Source organism: Microtus oregoni, unplaced genomic scaffold, assembly GCF_018167655.1.
Source record: "Microtus oregoni isolate MIOR12 unplaced genomic scaffold, Mior012 000065F_ref0000479, whole genome shotgun sequence".
NCBI lineage: Eukaryota > Metazoa > Chordata > Mammalia > Rodentia > Cricetidae > Microtus > Microtus oregoni.
In genome coordinates, this window is record NW_024543875.1 from 5922916 (window position 1) to 5938406 (window position 15491).

The 15491-nt window shown below is 47.3% G+C and overlaps 1 protein-coding gene across 1 annotated transcript; it reads left to right on the top strand.

Moving 5' to 3' along the window:
• The first annotated feature begins 1589 nt into the window (after positions 1 to 1589).
• Positions 1590 to 15108, top strand: Galr1 (galanin receptor 1). Its single transcript, XM_041640898.1, has 3 exons — positions 1590 to 2252; positions 6541 to 6606; positions 14393 to 15108. The coding sequence occupies exons 1-3, from the start codon at positions 1590 to 1592 to the stop codon at positions 14708 to 14710; spliced, it is 1047 nt and encodes a 348-aa protein (XP_041496832.1). The 3' UTR covers positions 14711 to 15108.
• Positions 15109 to 15491: the final 383 nt, after the last annotated feature.

Below are 15491 nucleotides of genomic sequence, written 5' to 3' on the forward strand. Positions count from 1 at the left end.
TGAGGGGGAGAACTGAGGTCCTACTTGGCCCCAGATTCCCCAAGGTAAAGCCGCTCCTCTCTCCCTCACCATTGTGCACTTTCCCTGAAGCACTGGACTGCTCTACATGCCAATCTCCGGGGCACAGAGCTCCAGGAACCCTGTCCTACCCTTCTGTGCCTGCTCCTCCTCGGGCCCTGTGCCCAGCAGTTGTGGTCACTTACACACTGGAGGACGGTGGTGTTATTTGAAAGTGATGTGACTACCCCCTACCGACTCGAAGCACCAGCAAGGGAAGGCTTTTCTTTAGATGTGTACTGCCAGATACGCAGCTGTTTCTAGTTGGTGTGCCCTGGTTTCAGCGGTGGTGGACGTCCAACACATTCAAATGATTCTTTGCAAACACATCCATTGTCAAGGCTTCCGTTTGTGTCACTCAGATGAGTAATGTCTGCTGGAAATGATTGATTCCCCAAGGTGAACGGCTGAGCCGGACACGCTCCTAATGAAAACTCACGCAGGCGGTGCTCCTTTGATCCCTGCCTCTTCCCTCCCTCGCTTGTGACTGGATGAGGGAGGGAATGAGGCAGCGAATGTCACAGAACCTCCGGTAGCTGGACCAACCTTTGATTTCCGTGGGGTTTATTTCTGCTCTTGCTGGGAGAGGGAAAGACCAAAGGTACCAATTGGCAGAAAGGCTGCGCAACCAGTCCCCTCATCCAGTTGCGCACAGGCACAGGAGCGCATTCAGGTGGCTCCCAGTGCCAACAGTCTCGCCTTCGTGGGACCAGGAGGACTGCATTGAGAGCAATACCCCGGTTCCAGCAAGGAGGTGGGGTGCCACCCATCCGGGTGAGGGCGCCCAGGCTTATAGAGCAAGCTGTGATTTTTCAGATCGGACCCAGGAGGCAAAGAGGGGACACAGCTGAGTCCTCACTGTCCCTCCCGCGCAGCAGAAACTCTGCCCAGGACTGGGAACCCCCAGCGAGGTTTGCCCTGCAGAGGACCTGGGAGAAGGCAGAGGGGAGCCACGGCGAGTCAGCGCCAGCGCGTCAGGGAGGTGGCTGTTAGTGTGGAAAGCTCGGCACTTTCTCCACTACTGAAGGTGTGCAGCACAGAGCTCTGGGAGCTCGGCTGGAAGAAGAGGCTCAGAGCAACAGGTGCGACCCCAAGGCACTGCGGGAGCCAGAGGATACGGCCAGCAAGGGATTAGAACCTATTGGTAAGGCTCAGAAGATTCTCCACCTGCAAATCGTGAGTCCCACCCGCCCAGCTTGTAGACTGCCAGCGATCGGAGTCGCCCAGACCGGTACCTCTTGTGTTCTGGAGCCCATCGCCCGCCCCTGCATGGGAAGGCTCGACTCCGGACTTGCAGCACCGCCCACTCTTTAGCCAGGCCCGGCGTAGAGGACAGTTTGACCAGGCACTACCGGACGCTGCCCCGTGCTCTCCTGCCGGCTGAGGGAGGTTCTGGCTGGAGACACCCGCTCTCCTTGCCCTGTGCTGGGCCAGCTGGCGATCATTGGCTGCCACCAGAGCCCGCTTTCCCCTCCTGGCACACCTTCCCAGCGCGCTCCGTTGCACAGACACGGAGGGGTGTCCCGTAAGTGATGGAATTGGCTACCTTGAACCTCAGCGCGGGGAACGGGAGCGATCCAGAGCCTCCGGCTGAGGAGTCCAGGCCGCTGTTTGGCATCGGTGTGGAGAACTTCATCACGTTGGTGGTGTTTGGCCTGATTTTCGCGATGGGCGTGCTGGGCAACAGCTTGGTGATCACTGTGCTGGCGCGCAGCAAACCTGGCAAGCCGCGCAGCACCACCAACCTGTTCATTCTCAACCTGAGCATCGCAGACCTGGCCTACCTGCTCTTTTGCATCCCCTTCCAGGCCACCGTGTACGCACTGCCCACCTGGGTGCTGGGCGCCTTCATCTGCAAGTTTATACACTACTTCTTCACCGTCTCCATGCTCGTGAGCATCTTCACCTTGGCCGCAATGTCTGTGGACCGCTACGTGGCCATTGTGCACTCGCGGCGCTCCTCCTCTCTCAGGGTGTCCCGCAATGCGCTGCTGGGCGTGGGCTTCATCTGGGCGCTGTCCATTGCCATGGCCTCGCCAGTGGCCTACCACCAGCGCCTCTACCATCGGGACAGCAACCAAACCTTCTGCTGGGAGCTTTGGCCCAACCAGCTCCACAAGAAGGCTTATGTGGTGTGCACTTTCGTCTTTGGCTACCTTCTGCCTTTACTGCTGATCTGCTTTTGCTATGCCAAGGTGAGTGGGAAGCACCGTCTGGGCGGCTCTCACGCAGCTCTTCTGGTCCCTTGACTGAGCTAGCTTCTCTACTCTCTTTCCCTTTCCACTCTACTTTGTTTCAGCTTGCTCCCACATGATTTGTGGCTCAAGAAAGTTAACTTCGAGTTTGAGAGGTAATGGGGAGAGTTTGTGGTTCCTGTCTAGAAGTTGGGTAGAGACATTTCCCTCCCTCTTTTTCTTCAAGGGCGCTGCAGCTCTGACTCCGAACGCCTGACAGAGCATAGAGAGGCTGTAGTTATGTGTCCAGGATCTGCTCAAAAGGCTAACCCCACCTCAGTTTCAGCGGGTTTTAAACAAGATTGGAGGACTCCCAGAAACTAATCCAACGGGACAAAGGGGGCTGCAGAGAGCCTGTGCTTCCTCCATGAGCCAGCAGGGGCTCTAGTTGCCCCTCTTAGTTCTTTGCTGAGACCTGCTGATAAGGCCCTTGGAACAGTAATCGTCCCACTTAGTTCCTTGGCTCTTACACCTCAGTAAATTTTCAGAGTCCAGGCTCTGTAAGACTCTGCTCAGCATGCCAGGGTTTTGGATTTTAGCTTAGCGTTCTAAATTCCAAGCAGGAGGCCCTACTTCTCCAAAGAGACTTGACTGAAGTCCTCAGGGGACCGTGGGTGGAAGGACAGGTGCTGTCTCCAGGCAAGGGTGTATGGGCAGTGTTAGGGATTCAGGTGGTGAGCTCACTCTGGAGAGGGACGGCTAGAACACACAGCTGGGGGAGCTGCGTGCTTATCTTGTCTTGATGTACTTGGAAGGACCTGTGGCTCACAACTCCTAAGGAATTATAGAGCAATGGGCATTTATGTTAATCAAAAGTCTTAGACTGTTTAGGTACTGCTTGATGTTCCATTAATCCAGAGTGTATTTTTAGGAGTCACCTGATGTGGCTCTCGGGGTTGTCTCAGTGTCACGTTTCCTTTTAGGGTACTGTCAGAACCAGGAAGGGAAAAAATCCCTCAGGGTAAGTTCTAAAGTTTCCATGCAACTTTATCCTTCCCTGACTCCCAGTCTTTCGGGCTGTGACAGTAGGACCATACATAACATAACCTGTCTAGAAAAGCATTAGTTTCTTGCATTCCACTCATAAGATGAATCTCCCCTAGAAAGAAAAACACATTTAAAAGAAGCCATATTCCCCACATCTATATGAGTGGCGAGTCTTTTGAAGGGCTGTATTACCCAAATGAGTGCACTGTCTCCAAAGCTGTTACTCCAGCCTAGCTATTGGAAAGTAGTGGATTATTCATTTGGTCTTTTCAAATGAAAAGCAAAGGCTGCTCTGCACAGTGAGCTGTGTGGGGTGTGAATACACACCCACTAGCTTGTCCTGTGAGCCTCTGTGTGGGACTGTCACCTCTATTTTATTAACAAGAAAGGGGACTTTCAGAGGGAGGCAGCAACTGACCAGACAGTAGACTGGTAAATGATTGAGGAAGGTTTCAGGAGGTGACAAGTAATTGGTCTCTGGAGGACAAGGGGCTGGGAACTAGAGCCCTACCGAAAATATTGGTCTCTGAAATTCCTAGTTGCTTCTTGAAAATGAAACATGTGCTTCCTTCATTTTTCCCTAAAGTCCCTAAGGGGGCAGAAATCATTTCAACCTTTGTGGAAATGAAAAAATGAGCTTTTAGAACTAAACAGGCTATCAGTAAAGAGTTTACCAAAGTCCTACAGAAGACAAAGTTTAAGAATTAATTAATAGATGATCATTTGAATCTTTTTCATCCAGAAAAAGTTGGCTTCTCAGCAAGTATTCTAGCTAGAAACATCTTTTGAGGGAATGTTAATACTTGCAAATTTATCCCAGGCCCCAGACAACAGGAGATAACTCACCGGGCATTGCTGTTCTGTGTCTAGCACTAAGTATGAGCCTTCTGGCTGATGACCCTGGGACTTCAGTGCTAGATTCAGAACTGGCTGTGTATGGTCAAGGACTGGGGCTGATGGCCAACGAAAGGAACCACAGATGGCCAAAATCGCACTTGAAATTACCAAGTGTTTTGGTTTTTTCTTTTTTAAAATCAATGAATGAGTTGCATCCCAGAGATAATCTTTCCATCCATGTTTAGCAAGACAGTTCTTTGCATCTGAAAGACTCTGGAGCAGCCCCGTGTTCCTGAAGATGGTTTCTCTCTGCACTGCAGGGCTCCTGCCTGCCACTCTCTTCCCTCAGCGTGCACTCTGCTTACAACCCTCCTAGGCCCGACGTGAGGACACACCCCTGGTATGCTCACTGTCTCAAGGAAGATGAAACCATAATGGATCCCAGCGTCTATATTCTCTTCCTCAATGGCAGGACCTTAAGATCTGTCACAGTGCGCCCTTTTGTGCTCATAACTTGAGGTGTAGAAGAGAAGCGGAGCTAAGAAAAATATATCTAGAATCATCTCTGTAGACTCTTTAGCAAATTCAGTATTCTTCAGTGCTGCAAAATTGACGAGCTGGGACCCAATTTAGTTAGCCTGACTGTGTAAACCCGAGTAACATCAAGAAGCAGGCTACTAATGCTCCTGTCATGATTTTTTTTGTGTGGGGGGGCATCTCCTGTATCCCTTTCCCACCCTCTGTGATCCCTAGTGATGTGCGGTCTTAAACAACTTCCATTAGGAATTCACCATCCTGGTGATGTATGACTACCTTGCGGTTTTTGCACTTAGCATGTCTGTCGGAGAGATAAGCTAGCTTTAATAAGTTTGCAAATATTAACATCTTTGCAAAAGATGTTTCCAGCTAGAGTAGTTGCTTAGAAGCCATTCTGTTCTCTTCTCATGTCTGGGAGGACGAATGTGAATATTGTCGCTGTTGTTATATATGGGAATTTACAAACTTGCCAGCTGCTGCCAGCTAGCGCCCTAGTCCTGACTCCAACAGCGGCCTCCTGCCTCCAGCCCTCACCTTCCTCATACAAGTTTTTCTCACTGCGGCCATTGCAAACTTCTCACTCACTGCCTTCTACATATTTTCTGTGGGCAGAATAGAGCTACTTCACCGTCAGTGTCTCGGCGAGCTGTTCACTTGCTCCCGTCGCCAGCAAAGACTTGTGTGGCTGAGAGACACTGAGGTTTTTTTCAGCAGTGAGAAGTGTCTCTGTAGGGCAGGAAGACAGAGATTCGCACCCGGAGACAGCTGCTAGGTTGCCTGCTCTGGCTGCTACGGTAGGGGAGGCTGGTAAATGAATCCTGAGGTTTCTCAATTAGGACGTGACGGATGGTGCTACTTCCAGCGGATTGGAGCAGGCTTCAGCTGGAAGGCCAATTCAATTAAATTATTTCCATGCTGCGGTGTTGGAGGGGAATATTCAAGTGGCTGGAACATGCCTCTGTGTCCTGAGAGCCTCTTCAGAAATCCGCAGTCCATTTTAAGCACTTTGCCATTTATTTCAGGGTCTCCATTGGAACAGAGAAAACAAACCTGGGAGCAGCTCTGCAGGGTAGGCACCATGGAGCAAGTGGAGCAAGTTCAGATTGTGAATTTCTACAAATAATAGCAATAACAATATTCAAATCATATCTCCCAAATACGACAGTAGCAAGAGAACAGGATGGCTTCTCAATGTATTAAAGCTATTTTATCTCCTGGACACGTATGGTTAGAGCAAAACCTGCAGCCACCGATGATGCCGAATTCTTAAAAGGGAATGTCTGAAGCCCACACAGTGTTTGAATTAAACGAGAAGGGAGCGCTGCTGGCTTGCTCTTAGCTCTGAGAGATTTGTAATGGGTGGGGTCTATAGCAATCACAGTAACTAGTGCGGGTCTGGGGCGCCACACCAAGCAAATGTCAGGTTGTGTTCTCCTCCTTGTTCACTTGGCTTTCTCCACTGGATCATGAACTCCCACAGCCTGGGTCTCTAGTTTCCAGTGTGTCTCTGCACTGACGTCGCATCCCATGTATAGTAGGACCTGGTGCTTTTAGGCAGGAAGAATCAAAGCAAGTAGAGCAGCGGATTGCTTGAGTAAGCTCCACCCCCACCCAGGTGAGGGTCTTTCTCCAAGAAACTCTGAACATGTTAGCATTCTCTGCGATTCTGTTCTATCCATGTCTGGGTGTGGTCTCTCTTCCAGGGACACCTCTGAACATACTCAGGGGCTTTGATTCAGGGCTGTTTTGATCTAAGATGCATTTCTATTCTTAATGCTTCATAAACAATAGTATTATCAAAGCAGAATGGTCAGTGGTTGCCACTGAAAAGGAGACAATGTGTAAGAAAGCATGAAGTAAACTGTTTTAATCTGTCTGCATTTTGCAGGTCCTTAATCATCTGCATAAAAAGTTGAAGAACATGTCGAAAAAGTCAGAAGCATCCAAGAAAAAGGTAATATTCACAAACAGATGCTGTGTCTGTCGATTTCAGAGAGCTCAGCTTGTTTTTGTTTTAAATTAAGCTCACCTCAGTTCACAGGTGGAAAGCCAGCTATCTGAGATGAACACTTTTGTGAGCCGTAATGGTTCAGGGTTTGGGCGGAGCAGAAGTTAGGCAAGGGAGATGTGCGGCCACTGAACACCGTTCAGCTGCATTGGGCAGGGTGGGGAGGCCAGGAAAGACAGACTTCCAGAGGTGAGCACAGAAAGGGCTTAGAGGGGCTCATGATGTAATTCGCATGTTTAGCATCCGACATCTTAGGAGTGATTCAAAACTATCAATTGGGTTCTCATCTGTGAGAGCATTGGTATGTTGCTCTCTTCAGGCCCAAGAAAGAGTCACCTTATCGCTTCCCTAGACTTGGGCTGATTTTGGTACAGAAGGGACAGGAAGAAAAATTGCTGGGCTCCTACCCCTCCTTAACTATATTTCTCATCTAGGGAATCCCACTTAATGCTGTCTTCTGAGTCATGAGAGAGCTTCTAACTTCCTGGGATTCAGTGTATTTCTGTTCATTGAGGAAACGCTGTTTTACACGCTAGGATTAATTTATCTTTTACTCAATGAAACCCATGTGATTTCTAGGTTTAGGCAGCGGAATGAAATTATTAGACAATATAATTAGAGGGAACATAACCAGACATTTTAGCCCACACATGTTACCAATAATATCCTAAAATACCTTGTTTTTCGTTCTAAATACTCACTCTAATCAATTATATATATTATGTAAATAATCATTCAGATAATCCTATTTGCTCTGAAAGTTTTGACTTAAGAACAACCTGCTCTGACTTCCCTGTTTATCCTCATCAGTGTGGAGAGGTTGCACTCCCCTAAGGCAACCCTACGAGTTTATAGACGGAGACTACTTGCCAAGCAGCTCTAGTTTTCCTGTAGAACAGCTGTTTTTGACCTTGCAGTGATCCTCCTGCTTCTGCCTCCCAAAGAGACTCTTTTTCTCTTGCATTTGGGATACCATCACACGCACACACGCACACACACACACACATGCATACGCACACGCACATGCATACGCGCGCGCGCACACACACACATTTACCAGCTGCCTAAATGACTGCCTCAGCCTTCTGCCCCAGCCCTCCCTTCCCTCCCAGCAGTTATTAGGTGGGTTTAGTTTTAAGCTTGCAGATCTTTCTTTATAACAGTAGATGAAGTATGATTTCTATGACAGGAGTCAGCCCTGAATAACGCGGTCTCCTCCTCTGCTCCCAGTTCTGTGTTTTAACAGTTCCCACATGCTCTTAATCTATTGGTTTCTCCTTTAAGCACCACTTCTCACCTCCAGGAAAATGAGTTCTTAAGAACAATTAAGGACTTGGTGTAATTTCTCCGGGGAAGGCTCTTCATAGAGTGTAGGCACTGTGTGGGAACAAGACAACCTCTGGTTTCTAAAAGGAATTAGCTCCCTTTGGGGGGTCAGCATCAAGAGAAAAACAAGGTTGTCCAAAGATGTTCAGTAGGATGAGTGTTTGGAGAGTAAGAAACTTCAGGAGAGATAGCTCAGTTGATAAGATGCGTGACATACATGTAAGCAGGAGAAACCGAGTTTGATCTCCAGAATCCACATTTAAAAAGGAAAGGAAGAGGGCTGGAGAGATGGCTCAGTGGTTAAGAGCACTCTAGCTGTTCTTTCAGAGGTCCTGAGTTCAACTCTCAGCAACCACATGGTGACTCACAACCATTTATAGTGGGATCTGATGCCCTCTTCTGGCATATAGTCATATATGCAGATAGAGCAGTCATACACATAAATAAATAATCTTTTAAAAGAAGGAAAAAGAGGAGAAGAGAATAGAAAAAGAAAAGTTGGTGTGCCCTTGTAATCCCAGAACTGGCAAGGGAGAGACAGGCAGATCCTTGGAGGTCACTGTCTAGCAGTCCAGCCTAGTCAGAAAACTACAGGCCAGTGAGAGACCCTGCCTAAGAAAAAGCCAAGGTGGATTGTTCCTGAGGAAAGATACCCACTGTTGTCCTCTGGCTTCCACAAACACATGCTCACAGCTATGACCTACGTTTGCGCGTGCATGTTTGTGTGCAAACACACACACACACACACACACACACACACAGACAAACTAGAGAAGAGGGGGCTTATTGGGATTCAACAGGGAAGAAGATACCTACCAAATATGCAAAATAATTAGTATTCATTCGAAGGATTTAAGCCAGGTGGTGAAATCCTCTAATCTCAGCTACTTGGAGAGCTGACACAGGAGGATACTAAATCTGGAGTTCAAGGCAAATCTGAGTCAATTAACATGACGCAGTTTGTTTAAAAATACAAAGTAACTGGAAAAGGGCTGGGCTGCCATTTTCATTGTAGAGCTTATTCCTCAGCATGCGTGAGTCTGAGGGTTAATTCCTACTGCCACAAAACCAAAGCAAGTTTATTCTAACTAAGAGGTTGCAACGACTCTTTTTAAAAAGCATTTGCTAAATCTCATCTTTGTCTTTGAAGAGATGCTGGTAAGAAGCTGAAAAGGTCCCAGAAAGAACAATATGTTTAAAGGATGATGCAATGCCTGTAAGAGAAGATGAGGAAAACCTCACTTTTATTTTATAAGGAAGAACATAATGATTGTTTTGTGAGCATGTGCCACGTACCATGAGATTGTACATGTAAAATGAATACCTATTTATGTAAAATTTACTTCTGCTCATTCCCACTATATGAGGAAGAAAGTTCGAGCACTGGAAAGGGAGACGTTTCTCCTTTCTCAGACTCTAACCCTCACCGCCACTGAACAGGTGTCAGGGCTCCTCTGACAGATTTAATTGCCTTTTTGTTTGCACAGAACAAACACACATGACTGTGGTGTGTGTGTGTAAGAAAGAGGAGGAAAGAAGAGATGCCTGGGAGGGGGAGGAAAAGAGAGGGCAGGAGGGAAGCAAGGTGACTAGGAGAAGGGACAGAGGGGCAATAGGAGAAACCGAGATAGAAAAGAGCCTTTCCGGCCGAGAGCAGCACAGATCAGCACTCCATTACAGAAGTTCTGCTGTGGACCCTTTCCAGATCTCGGCACAGGTCTCGAGAACTCAGATGCTCAGTGCTTGCTGTATGAGGGATGGCGTGGGACTCTGATGCAGACTGATGTGATGCACGTCTCGATGGCCAAAGGCTGTGTCTCTCACCTTGTTACTATCATCAAATACCCCTAAAGAAGCCATTTATGGGAGGAAGGATTGTTTGGCTTGAGAGTTCAAGAGGGAACAGCCCGACATGGTAGAGAAGGCCTGGTGGCAGAAGCACGAGGCAACTGGTCACATGGTGTTATCGTTCAGAAATCAGAGAGAAGTATAGAAAATGGGCTGAGCTGAGAGACCTCAAGGTTGGCCCCCAGTGACCGGCTTCTTGCAGGTAGGCCCTACCTCATGGGCCAAGTCTTCAAACCTGTGAGCCTTGGTTAGAGGACACTGCACATTCCAACCACGGTAGTGGATTGATGGGAGAGCAGGCCAGTGGAGCAGAGAGTTTGGTAGTTTGCTCATTCTGACATCATTTAGTTCCGGGCCTTCTCAGTGGCTGAGCAGTTTTGTGTCCGTGTGCTGTACTCATCAGTTAATGTGACAAGAACAAAACATCCCAGTGTGCAGCTCCTAGACGGTAGACATCTGTTTCCTATAGTTCTGGAGGCTGGAGGACCAAGGTCAAGTGCTGGTAGATTGTTGACCCCAGCCTTCTCTCTGCATTCACACATGCTGGATAGAGTGGGCATCTCTCTGGGCTCTTTCATGAGGACAGTGACGCCACTCTGGAGGGCTCTTTCTTCATAGCCTCATCCTCCCTCAATGGCTTACCCCTAGATACTGTCATCTTGCTGATCAGATTACAACCCATGAGTATGGGGGATGTACACATTTACATCACCAGACAGAACTTTCTGCATGAAGTCTATACAGTTATGAAGGTCTAGTCCAGCCCTTTGTGATGGACACATTGTGTAGTTAGCCACATGTGGCAGGAAATGCTGGAAGAAGGTAGGATTTCTTTTCAGAAACAATTGCCATTTTAAATTATGCCTGCATGTGTATCTGTGTGGCATATGTGTGCAGTGCATTTGGAGGCCAGAAGAGGGTTTAGGCTCTCCTGGGACTGGACAGAGAGTTGTGAGCTGTCATGTAGGTACTGGAATTGATCATAGGTCCTCTGGAAGAATTGTCTGTGCTCTTAATCACTGAGCCATCTCTCCAGCCCTGCAGAAATAATTAAAAGCTTAATAACCTATTAAGGTTTTTGCTGAAGCACTGCTGGGCAGAAGATGCTTCTGGCTCGAGGCTAGCTCATCTGAGACAGGAACCTTGGGGCTGCAGGAAGGATGGTAGAATGGATGAGACAGCTCATTGGGCAGCTGCTTCTGAGGGAAAACTGGTCAAAGGCCACTGGTGCCCTATGAACTCCTGAGCTCTTCCAACAGATGCATTTTTGTGAGTATTTTCTATTTTCTGATTTGTCCAGCGAGCTTTCTGGCTGTTGCTCACACAGCTGGTACAGCTGGCATGGAGCTTTCAAGTCCTCTCTTTGTGCTCCCTTTTCCTTCCCAGCCAAATTCCGTTAGCCACACCGCAAGTGAGACTCTCTGAAGACAAGGCCGATGTCTCCAGCTGCTCGAAGAGAGCCGCTTGCTACCCAAGGGAGACTAATTTTTTTTTTTTTAGATGAGTCCAGTGTAAGGAAGAAAGAGAAGGCACACCAAAACCGGACACACTCAAGTGTCTGTACTGCTTCTCTGTCAGAGGCAGCCAGGGTTTCTGTGCTCGGAACAAATGAAAGGTGGCAGTAATGTATATGCTGAGAATCATACCAGCTTTGTAAGCGCAAATGGTTTTGCAAGAAACAGGGACACAAGGTTAGAAAGGAACTTTAAAATCTCTGTTACAGCCTAGCGCGTCCCACGCAGGGGAGTCCAGGTTACACGCTGATATTTAGAGGGATACAGCAGAGGCAGCTTCTCTCACCTTGCCAATGAGTAGAAATGCTTCTGCTATGGCAGCTGTCAGTATCAAGAGAAACCTTTTTAATTGCTTTCACTTAAGGTCCACGAGATAACCCCAGTTTTATTGCGGCTTTTATGCAGTTCATCAGGGAATCATTAAAGCTCCCGAGTTTTGCAAAGAGGCAGATTCCAAGGTAACTAATAACTATTATCCACTGAGTCAGTCAAAGTGACAGGACCCAGAATGCTCTTGGGCACACTGATCTACCACAGTCCTGAGACTTGGATTAGAACACATGGATTATTCTGAACAGATCTTTAATTTTGAGATTATGAATTGTAGGCATATTGCTTTATGAGTTACATACTTGAGGAACCATCATCCATCAAGAAGGACAGTTTCTAATCATGGCAGAATTTCAGCTGCTAAATTCCCCTCTTTTCAGATACACTAGAATTTGTTGAAAAGTGAAAAATAATGAAAGAAAAATAAAGAAGAAGCAGAAAGTAGTAGGAGAAGGAGGAGGGGAAAGAAGAGGAGGAAGAAGAGGAGGAAGAGGAAGGCAAGCAAGAAGAAGAAGAGGAAGAGGAAGAGGGGGAGGAAGAAGAAGAAGAAGAAGAAGAAGAAGAAGAAGAAGAAGAAGAAGAAGAAGAAGGAAACTGGGAAAGCCCAGGGCTTGTGTGGAAAACACAGACACAGACATGTAAGACAGTTAAGAACATCCACCCATGTGGACCTTGGTACTTAAAGAGACAGGAGAGAGTATCTTCTCTGAGACGCCCAGCTGAACCACTGTGGGACTCAGAAGCATTCTAGTAAGCTCTCATAGGAGCAGTCATAGGTAGATGATAGTTCATATGAATTTACATCTAGTATTTGTTTATAATATTTGTATCATCAATTATCAAGCACTTGCATTCAAAACCACACACACACACACACACACACACACACACACACACAGACACACACAAATGGGCTCATATGCATGTTTTCGAGAAGAGCAGAGGGCTTGCAAACATTTAGAGGTTATGATTGGACGAATCACAAATACCCAGAGAAACGGCTGCCATAAAAAATATTGCATACTCAGGGTACACAACCATTTGCATTTCAGATAAGATATGAATCTTCCCCATAAGCTGCCAATGGGTAGATCTGATCTTAGTTCTTCGTTTAGCCCATGTTCCCTAAAAGAAGGCATGGAATATCGACAGGGTGGTACTTTCATAGAGAGACGGCCGAATCATCTTAGACGGAGGAGGCTGTGTTCTCCTGTACTGTGGACATTTTTTCTAGATTGTTTGATGAACACACCAGAGAATGGCAGTTCTCACACACTAATGGGCAAGCGGATTGATAGCAAACACTTCCTTAATACGTGTGAGCTAATTACGTTTGCTCTGTGGCCCAGGCAGTAAGTGGACTTAATAGGTAAGCTTTTACTTTGTAACACCTGCCTGTGGGTTTTTAATAGCTGAGCTGGTTTAGTGCTCACATGGTCCAGGCACAATCCGGGAATCATTTTGTTGGTTAATTTTCTTTGTTCATGAGGAAATCAAGTCTTGGGGAGGTTTTGTCATCTTTCAAAGATGATGGACAGACCTGCTGTCTGGCCAGTGAGTCTTACAAAATCCATGGTGCCTCTTTAGTGAATTTAGCTTTCCTCTCCTGTACCTCACGCCTCGTAGTGTTTGCTATTCTTGACCCGAAATCCAGCAAGTCCCTGTCTCTGCCTTCTAGGTCAGATGTCTGGTCTCTCATTACCTGTTGGGTTCCAACCATCCTCCGTGATAAACGTCTACTGTTGTTATAGCTTGCTGCCAGGAAACAGTCCTGGAGGAGTTGGCACCGTGCACTCTATTTCAGACTTGACATTCTGGAGCAATAGGACATCCTGTCATGAGAAGCAGAAGAGGAAGTCCTGCCATGTATGACATCCCTGTCAGCAGTGTCCTTTACAAAAGGTCTTCTGAGGTTTGCTCTGCTTCCTAGGTTGGTGGGCAGTAGGGAGCCCTTGACCATACACACAGGGCAAGGCTCAGTCCCTATGTGTTCCCTCATGTTGAGATCACAAGCCTATGACAGCTTCCTCCATTGGGGATCATTAGAGAACATGGAGACCCTAGCCCCAAATTTCTCAGTATTTTTGAAATAGGAGCAACAAGAGAAAGGTCAAAGTTATGCTAACAAGCAAGGTTGGCTTACAGACTGCACTAAGAATAACTCTGTGGGAATGTTAGCTCTCCAGTCTCCACCCTGTCCTCAGCAAATGAGGAGACACCAACATCTCCCACATGCTTGTGTGCAGCGTTTGTCTGAGCTCCGGGCTCTCGATGGAACTTGGTGTGCACACACTGGAAGAGGCATGCTGTTCTGTTGTTTTGTTTTCATTGAATCAGGGTCTTGTGTCTGGGTCACACTGGTTCAGAGCTCTGGTTCCTCCTGCTCTGGATCTCTTGGCTGCTGGTAGAATTCTGCTAGTTGAAGTGACAGTCCTTAATCTAGATCCATTTCTAATCTCACGTTTATCACATCCTCACACACTGAATACAGGCCTAGGAGTCAGGACCCTGTAAGGTCACAGCTGGGTCCTGAGATGATGAACAGAGAGATATTATGTGAGGTCAAATTTAACACTTTTGTTTGATCCCATCGAGGTACACACGTATGCTATTGGGGTATGTTTTACAGTGCTGTGTTCTTCTGATGTAACTGGCGTGTTCAAGCAACTCCTGTTCCCTCTCCAACACTCTGCCATTGCTCCCCTCTCTTCCAGACTGCGCAGACTGTCCTGGTGGTGGTTGTGGTTTTTGGCATATCCTGGCTGCCCCATCACATCGTCCACCTCTGGGCTGAGTTCGGGGCGTTCCCGCTGACCCAAGCTTCATTCTTCTTAAGGATCACTGCCCACTGCCTGGCATACAGCAACTCTTCGGTGAACCCCATCATATATGCCTTCCTCTCAGAAAACTTCCGGAAGGCGTACAAGCAAGTGTTCAAGTGCCACATTTGCAATGAATCGGTCCCCAGCGACACTAAAGAAAACAAGAGCCGAATAGACACCCCGCCATCCACCAACTGCACCCACGTGTGAAGGCGCACTGGGACCGCCTGCCCCCCAGCTCCCATGTGGGTAGAGAGAAGAGGATGCAGTGGACAATCACAAAACATGGCAGCTCATTCTCCTGACCACAATCCATATCATTCTAAATACATTCCACAGCTGTTAAGGTACTTTGATTGTTGAGGAACTCGTGGGTCCACTGAAGTCCAATTAGCTTCATTATGAAATTGTATTTCTGAAACAAAAGAAAATTCTGTACAGCTGCTGTCTCTCAAGGAGTGAGAATTCAGTAGCATTCTACAAATAAGTTCAGATTCCACGGGACAAGGCCAGTCTGTAAAGCAGTAAAGAATATTTGAAATCTACATTTTTTTTTTTTTTGAGACAGAGTTTTGCTGTGGGATTGTCCTGGCTGTCCTGGAACTCACTTTGTAGACCAGGCTGGCCTTGGACTCACTGAGGTTCACTTGTCTCTGTCTCCCGAGTGCTGGGATTAAAGGCATGCCATAGAACTCTACATTTTAAAGTCAGTTAACTTAGGGAAAAAGTTCTTTTTTTCCCTTCAGCTTTGAGAGGAAAGGTAATAGCCTAGCCTGCGTGTTTTAAAATACAACCATGGCACAGAATTGTGGATTTTATTCCATTAAACCTTCATGGACAGGCACCTCTTCTGAGTAGGGTGGAGGAGGTGGCTTTTCATTCTGTCTTTATGGGTGGTCAGAGGTCTGTCTTGGAACGTGAGGCCCATCATGTTCATCTCAGGAGATCAGCAGTGATTCTACTTTGAAACAAGCCTGTGAACTGGAATATT

Coding starts and splice junctions, on each gene's coding strand:
- Galr1 (XM_041640898.1), top strand. CDS start 1,590: ATGGAATTGGCTACCTTGAACCTCAGCGCGGGGAACGGGAGCGATCCA. Junction 2,253..6,540: donor TCTGCTTTTGCTATGCCAAG/GTGAGTGGGAAG, acceptor TGCATTTTGCAG/GTCCTTAATCATCTGCATAA. Junction 6,607..14,392: donor CAGAAGCATCCAAGAAAAAG/GTAATATTCACA, acceptor CCTCTCTTCCAG/ACTGCGCAGACTGTCCTGGT.